This window comes from Solanum tuberosum, unplaced genomic scaffold (genome assembly GCF_000226075.1).
Source record: "Solanum tuberosum cultivar DM 1-3 516 R44 unplaced genomic scaffold, SolTub_3.0 scf00073, whole genome shotgun sequence".
In the NCBI taxonomy this organism is placed as follows: Eukaryota; Viridiplantae; Streptophyta; class Magnoliopsida; order Solanales; family Solanaceae; genus Solanum; species Solanum tuberosum.
In genome coordinates this window covers 1,896,537-1,904,689 of record NW_006239002.1, presented here as the reverse complement: position 1 = coordinate 1,904,689, position 8,153 = coordinate 1,896,537, and the positions used below count along the sequence as shown (strand labels likewise).

Sequence of the window (8,153 nt, the reverse complement as noted above, 5' to 3'; positions counted from 1 at the left end):
TCTTCTTCTTCTTCTTCTTCACAATTAAATATTTGTGTATTTTGCTTATGTTGAGTGGCTCACTGACATTATTGCTTATGTTACAGATCCTGGTATGTATTTTTACAGTCATTAATTTATACTTATGTTATTAAGGATAAATGATAAGATGTAATAATTTTCATTTTCCTTTACATTATTAATGTTTGTTACTACGCAATCGTGTATGTAAGATAATATAACCGTTTAGTTTTAATGACTGATAGGTTATAAGTATTATTTTATAAATTTCATGATATAAATTTTTGTGCGAAGCACGGGTAATTTTACTAGTTAACCATAAACCAAAAAAAATGATGAAACTAGTCAAAATTAACAATTTATTTATGAAAAATAGGCTATAGCTTAAAAATATTATAAAAAAAGAACAATATATTATTTTTATAGCAAACATTTCCCCTCTCTCTTGCCTCTCCTCTCTCTCTCTCTCTTATACATGGCTTTAATAAGTTAGCATTGTCCCAATTTTTTTACACTTTGTTACTCATTGTTTCATAATGTACAATATTATATTGTATTGTATTGTAGATACAATGTTTGACTAGGTTGTATTGTTTGTTGTTGTTTAATAAAATGTAATTGTTTGAGTTTGAATGTATCGTACTGTATTGTATTGTAATTTATAAATTTACTAAAATATCCTTAATTAAATTTATCAGTAATTTCTTATAAAATAACAATATTATCATGCATAATGTTTTAGAATTAAATGAAAATAACATAAAAATTATATCATGAATTATAATCATATTACCAAATATTATCATTACGTTTGTATCTAAATGGATTTAATTATATTAAAGAAAAATCATATAAAGCAATATGCCAAAAGAGACAAAAATATGAAGAAAAAAAGAAAGAAGAGAAGAATGTATGCTTTAAAAAAAGAAGAAACAATGTAGTAATTGATAGGATAGAAAAAAAAAGTATGTATCGTTCCGCCCTTAATATTTTGCTATTATTCATAATTAAGCAAATTATAGCAATAGAGTCCTATTTAAAGCGTAATATTTGCTACTTTGAAAGTTTCCCTAAATAAAAAAATATGCTAATTATGTTTATAGCAATTCAATAAACATGAGAAACAGACTTTAATACAGGTCCTAACCTCAATCATTTCACCATAATCACTTAATATAATTTAGCGAACAAACTAAATAGCAGAACAATAAGATCAAACTAAAACTTTAGTTTTGGAGCTCCCACTTTTAGTATGGTATGATGAGTAAGATCAAATAAAAATTTCATCAATTCTTTTATAAGAACAATAATACTTACTAAAACAATCTTCATTTTTTCATCAACAAACAACAATAATTATAGTCTTGAAAATTCATCAACAAACAATAATATTTATAGTCTTCAAAATTTGTCAACATACAATAATACTTAAGGCCATAAAAATTAAAATGCTATGGTAAATTTGATCCTTCACGGAGAACTTGAACTTGTAAGAACAAGATTTTACCACATTTTCCTCTCACAAATTCACAGATACACCTGTCATTTTCCTCCACAAGATTCCACCTACATATACTGCACCATCCGCCCATCAGCCATATTCTGCCGTCTTTCCAATTATTGACTCTTGTCTCAAATTCTCTGCCAGCAGAGTCGCGAATAGTCATACTTGGAGGGAGTTCAAGTTTGTAGTCTCTCACCACATCAATTGGAACATACTATAATCAGGAACAAAGACTTTGTTAAATTAGAATGTTGCATAAATTCATTCTCAAGATCAATATATAATTATAGGCTTTAGTTACCAGTTGATTTCTCCTTTTTGGTAGTATCTTTGCTACAAAGTAAGGATTTTTTGGCTGAGTTGCGCGTCCACTTTTGAATATATCTGTACCATATCGGTCAAGTGTATTCCTGACCTTGCAAGTAATGGCTTTTCGACGTCCAGCTAAATCAAAAAAGTTAGGATCAGATTCACAAATAGAAATCTCATGAATACTCACAAATACTCCATTCGTTTCATTTGACGTGGTGATACTTTATTGAACATGAACTTTATGAAGGAAAAAAAAACTTTCGGCATTATACCAAAAGTGTTACAAAATGACATTTGAATATATTATTCTTCGATAGTCAATAAAAACTAACAAAATGTGCTCCTAGGCTAGTTTTGTCAATGAACCAAACAACCAAACCTATATTAAATCCTTTAGAACTTACCGTCTCAAACTTTTCATGACATCTATAAGACAATAAAATCATGTCCAAATATACAAATACGTCATTTTTGCAGCAATATACTAACAATAAAAAAATTGAATTACATATAAAATGAATAAGATGAGTAGAACAAAATATTTAATAATTGTATGTACCTTTTGAACCTGACGTCTTTTTCTTGAATGTGTTAGTCGTTCCATTCTCTTCTTCATCTTCTTCCTCCTCAGTTTCATCCTCCTTCCCCTCCTCCACTTCCTCCTCAGTTTCATCATTTTTGCCCTCCTCCACTTTCTCCTCAATTTCTTTCTCCGCCCCCTCCTCATCATCATCTTCTTTCTCTTCCTTTTCCACCTCTACTTTATCGTTATCTTCTTCTTCTATCATGTAATTATCAGTATTATCATCATCAAATGAACTATCATTAGTATCTCTAGTCCTATTCTTTTCTTTTAGCTCTACACTCTTTCGATGTTCAACATTCACTTTCTCTTTCTTTTCACATTTAGCTCCTTCTTTTACACATCCAGTTAATCCAAGTAATTTGAAGTCAAATGTTTCATTTCCATCATAATCAAATATTATAAAGTCTCCAAACTCTAGAGTGTTGTCCTCAATAAATTTCTCCCATCCATATTGAAAATACAAATCTCTTCCAATTCTGGTCACTCCCATAGGCCATATATTATTAAACCGATCCCTAAGAAAAACATTCCTAGGTAACTTTCCATTCTTGTAGTTTGTATGACCTGTGGGAATTTTCTGTGAATAAAATTATTTTTGAACAAAAGGTAAAAAGAACATTAATTTCTTTAAATCGACTGATTATATCATAAAAATAACTAATATCGGAAGAAAAAATATTTTAAATAAACTCAAAGTTTGGACTTTTGATGTTGGAAATATTCAAGAATGTGGGTATTTGGGAAACTACAAAATAGAATCTAAGGCATTCTCTTAGTTTTATTGCAAAGTTACTACTATCAACACACATAATATGATCATTTGGAAATGATATATACAATTTTATGACATCAATTGATTGAATAATTAACTATACATAATGCCAGTATAAAATTAGAAAATTCAACATATATAAGTACTAATATAATAATTACTTGCATCACACAAAAACATCTCTTATCTTTTAAATTTTCCTCCCCTTATTCATAGCCCAATCTTCAAAAAGTGTTGCTTAAAAAAAATTAAAAAATTGAGTCAAGCAAAAATCATAAATCAAATACTTATAAAAGACCACATAGAAAATGAATTAATGAAAGGGAAAATTAACTTTAAACAATTGTAAAAGATCATGATTTCTAAGTTTTGCAGATCTAAATTTCACCAAGACCTTCACATTTACATATCTGTTGCCCACATTTCCAAAAGAAGAAGAAAAAAAATCAAGAAATAAAGTCCCAAAAATCTAATACTATGAGGAGAAAGTGTACTTACCATTCGTTTTGCACTGGTTTCAGGATTGAAAACCTTGAAGAAACCCTTTTCCATATTCACTGTTATCGTCAAACTAAGAGAATGGAAGAATTCGCCGCACAACTTAAACCCTATAAACAGCTTTAATGTTGAGGGAGTGTCATTACTCATAAGTAGAGCCGTCAGTATGGGTTAGGCCCGTTGGGCCGGCTTGACCTAACTCGTGATTTGATAGGGCTGGGCTACAATATTTTTAGCCCATTTAAGAAAAGGGCTTTTTAATCCAACCTGAATAAGCCTGCTGATTTGTGGGACTTGAGAAATATGGATAGGGCCGGCCCGTGGGCCAAATAAAAATTAATTAAAAAATAAAAATAAAATAGGGTATTAAAAATAATAAGAGTCTAAACTCAAAAATATGTTTAAAGTTTGAAATATTACAATTTAATTACAAATTATGTTTATAAAATATGTACTACATAAAATAAAAATTCCCTAAAATTTTTAGGGAATCACTACATAGGCCATAGCCTATAGAATATTGTCATAGTTTTCGTGTTTTATTATGATCATTGGAAAACAATTAGGTTAATATTTCTATTTAGCTATTTATACTTTTACTTGAAATCTAACTTAATAAATATTATAAAAATAATTTTATTTGTGTATTTGATTAACAAGTAGTAATACTAACACCATGTAATATTGTCTTGTCGATATTTATGATAATATTAAAAAATATAATTTTAAGAAAAGAGGGTTGGCCCGGCAAAGCCTGTAGCCCATGTACTTATGGGCTGGGGCGACCATTTTTTGGCCTACACAAAAAATGGACTAATCCGGCCTGACCCATCAAATTTCAAAGTCGGTATGAATTATCCCGAATGGAATGTGTCAACCCGTATTGACAACTCTACTCATAAGCGTATATAAGAGAAGGAAAGATTATAAGAATCTTAAGATGTTCTCATAGTGCATTGCAGTTTTTGGCGTTCTGATATTTTTAAGTACTCGAAAATATCAATTTCAATATTTTGCAATTTTATTTTATTTTTCATAGTATAATATAAAAATTGATGTCTGACGAAAAAGGTATATTTGCACATTCTCCCTTATTTTTTTTGTTGCAAGCATAAAAAAAAGTCTTTAGGCTCCTTGCAAAAGTTCACATGACTTAAGGTGAACTCTCTTTTGGCTCCATACAAAAGTTCACACTTTCAACACAATTTTTACCATCACTAATTTTATCGTTTTCTGTCACGTTTACAAATAGCCTACAGAATGATGAAGCCAAAATTCACACTAAAAATCATTTTACCAATCTTCTTCACACCAGAAACACCTTACCAACCTTGTTCACACAAAAAATATTTCAGCAGTCTTCTTCACACCAGAAATCATCAACATGAACATACATTTCATGTGAACCTACCATTGATGTGGCTATAACCATGTGAACATATAAAGGAACAACAACTAGAAAAAAACAAATGAAGGAAAACAAGGTTGTTCATGTTAAGCAGCTACAGAGTTCAGATTCCAACATAATGACATCAAATTGTAGCAGTTCAAAACTAAGATTTATCATCTTTGTGCAGCAAGTTTCAACAGAGATTCCGAAGGATCGTTGAAAACAGAAACCTTTAGTTCATTTGCATTGACAAGCTGAAAAACACAGACCTGTCCTTCCTTAAGCTTGTTATCACTCACAAACTGTTTCCATCCTCCACAGAAAGCATGATATCCTTTTTGTGTTATACAATTCGCTTTCCACCCTTTTCCTTCTGAATTACGGAGGACTGCTGTTGTCTTATTTTCTGATGTCGAAAGTTGTTCACACAAGTATCTTGGAACATACTGCATTATAAGTATTAATTATTTGGTTTACATAAATTTTACACATTTCATATCTTACCGGTCACATAAACTTGTTTTCAAGAAACAAGACTTTTTCACATTGTAGCCTTTCACAAATTGAGGAATATTTGGAGTGAGAAGGTCCTCTTCTTTCTCAAGTGCAGCTCTTTTTCTTGGAGTTTCATGTTCTAAGGAAACACAACATAGTATATTACATGTTAAAATACGTCTTCTGCAAGGGAATAATCGGGTGCTGAAAGTCTAAATTTGATCACTGTTACTCCATTTTATGCCAACTTTCAACAACAGCTAGAAGAATTGGAAATGTATGATTAAATCATCATACCTGTGTCATTTTCACCGTTAGCACATGTCTGTTTAAGGAATTTTGAGGTGCAAGGGTATTTTTCTGGCCTTTTACGCTTGCTGCCTCCATCTATTGAAGCTTGTTGATTTTTAACCATGTTTGTTGACTTCACTTGTCTCTCCAGTCCATTCTTGCAGAAAATTCTTATTGTGAATTGCAGAGCGCCATTGTACCTAAACACGAGATATTCCCCATTTTCTAGTTGATTATTTTTCTGAAATTTCTTCCAACCCTTATGTATAAGCAAACCATCTTCATCACACTGTAGTTTCACATTCCAAGTGCCTCCAGAAAGACACTTAAGGGTGGCTTTATCAGGCGATTCTTCTGATATATGCCTAAGAAAATGGGCTGGGATTCTCTACAAATTAAACATCAACTACTCCATCAGAAAGAAGAAAAACATCAAGTATGTTCAAATTAAAGCAGAAAATGTAACATTGCTTCTAAAATGATGAACAGAAGCAGAGAATTACCAGTTCATTAGTGATTGAGGGACAAAAAATCTTGTAGAAAATTGCTCTTTTGTTATCTTCAATAAGGAGTTTTCCATCATATCAATTGCAGTTTGTACAATTCTACTGATTTGGGCAGATGGAGTGTATTTATGAGTTATTTCCATTTGTTATAGGGTATTTTTTTAGCCTTTTCCGTTTAGCATACGCGAAAAAGGAAGTAACTTTTTGAGAAATTTACTAGTGCAATAATGTCCTCTTCAAAACATTCAAAATCCAGAGTTGCCTTATTAAGTTACCACATAGCAATGAAGAATGAAGATAAGATGCAAAATTAATTTACCAAGATGAGTGTGAAGATGGAGAATTTTCCCAAAAGAAGATTTAAGGAAAAAAAAAGTTGTACAAGAAGTTGATAGTGCCTTATTTTTTTGAAACAAAATTTTGAAGGTCGGACAGGACCACATAGAATAAAAAGGAAAACAGCTAAAAATAGTGTCTGCAATACATGAAAAGATTGAAGAATTAGTGAACTATACAAAGTAACTTTTTTAATGCAAGACATATTGAGTCATTATACTTTTGGGTTTAACGTTGGAATGTAACAGATCAATTTCATTATAATAGGCCCTTAACCATTTACCAATCCATGCTTCATAATAACAGTGACATCTTTTTTGTTTATTAAGTGACATGTAAAAGTATTTTATATTATATATTCCACACATAAAAGTTTTTACACTTAAAAACTCAATGATAAAAGTCACTTCAAAATTAATTGCAAGTGTACATATCTACACTGAGCATGGCTTGATGATAGTCTTCATGTTTTTAATCAACAGTACATACATAGAAAAAAAAAAAACTTCACGAACTATCAATGACAACACCACAACACCTAGTGTAATCCCACAAGTGAGGTCCAGAGAGGGTAAAGTGTACGCAAACCTAGGGAGGTAGAATGAACTCTCAATGGGAAGAGCAAAATTGGATTCATCATAAAAGTGCATTTAATCATCAGTCTGACGAGTTATATCATGAAGTGGTAGTTTCAAATGAATATACAAGACTGCACACCAAAACTGATAACTATACAAATTTTAATGCACACTTTGTACAATGAGAAGCAAAAGTAGAGCATTTGCTGCTACCTTGGCATTCCATAAAGAATTTCCGGCACCTCAAGACCCTAGATGAAAAAAAATTTGAAGATGACAAAATTAAGTCACTAAGTTTCCATCCCCCTGGGCCTAAGATTCGCTCTCCTTCCCAGCTTTTCATGAGAATTTTGGATCTATAGGCAGAGTCGAGTTAAAAGAGCTCATTGACGTAGTTACTGAGAAAAAAGAGAGGCAGCCTATACAGGTTGAGTATGTGCCTTCTCATGGATATCCTTCACAAGATCCCTCAGTTCAGGGAAGATTGATATAAGTACAAGTTCGAGGACACCATATGTAAGCTGCTTTAAACAGATAGTAGACTGCACATTACAAGACAATTGTTGTTAGTTTAGCAGAAAACATGTAATAGGAAACCAATGTTCTCACGGAGAGGTCTTACCTGAAGGAAATAATACAAATCCCTAGCACAACGTCTGTACTGCTTGTGCCCAATTAAGCTGACCAAAGTGGCAGGAGCACCGTCTAAGAATTTAAACAGGAACTAGTTAATAATTTCATCCCTGGCCCTCTCAAGGCTGGGTTGCTATAAACCCCAACTGTATCTAAGAATTTAAAGAGGAACTAGTTAATAATTTCATTCCTGGCCCCTCTCAAGGCGGAATTACTATAAACCCCAACTGTATGTGCAGTTCATGCCCCCCC

General features: G+C 31.7%; 1 protein-coding gene and 1 long non-coding RNA gene across 2 annotated transcripts in view; both read right to left on the bottom strand.

Annotated features, from left to right (window-relative positions):
- Positions 1-4,979: 4,979 nt before the first annotated feature.
- Positions 4,980-6,713, bottom strand: LOC102581399 (uncharacterized). Its single transcript, XR_001473275.1, has 3 exons — positions 6,352-6,713; positions 5,855-6,236; positions 4,980-5,696 (listed from the first exon to the last, which is right to left on the bottom strand). It is a non-coding gene; the product is annotated as an uncharacterized lncRNA (long non-coding RNA).
- Positions 6,714-7,289: 576 nt separating this feature from the next.
- Positions 7,290-8,153, bottom strand: part of LOC102591656 (uncharacterized) — a 14,884-nt gene continuing 14,020 nt past the window's right edge. Inside the window, exons 15-16 of the mRNA XM_006346434.2 lie at positions 7,891-7,973; positions 7,290-7,810 (exon numbers count right to left, since the gene is read on the bottom strand). Of these exons, the coding sequence (XP_006346496.1) occupies positions 7,688-7,810; positions 7,891-7,973 (206 nt within the window). The 3' untranslated portion in view covers positions 7,290-7,687. The remainder of the gene's footprint in view (positions 7,811-7,890; positions 7,974-8,153) is intronic.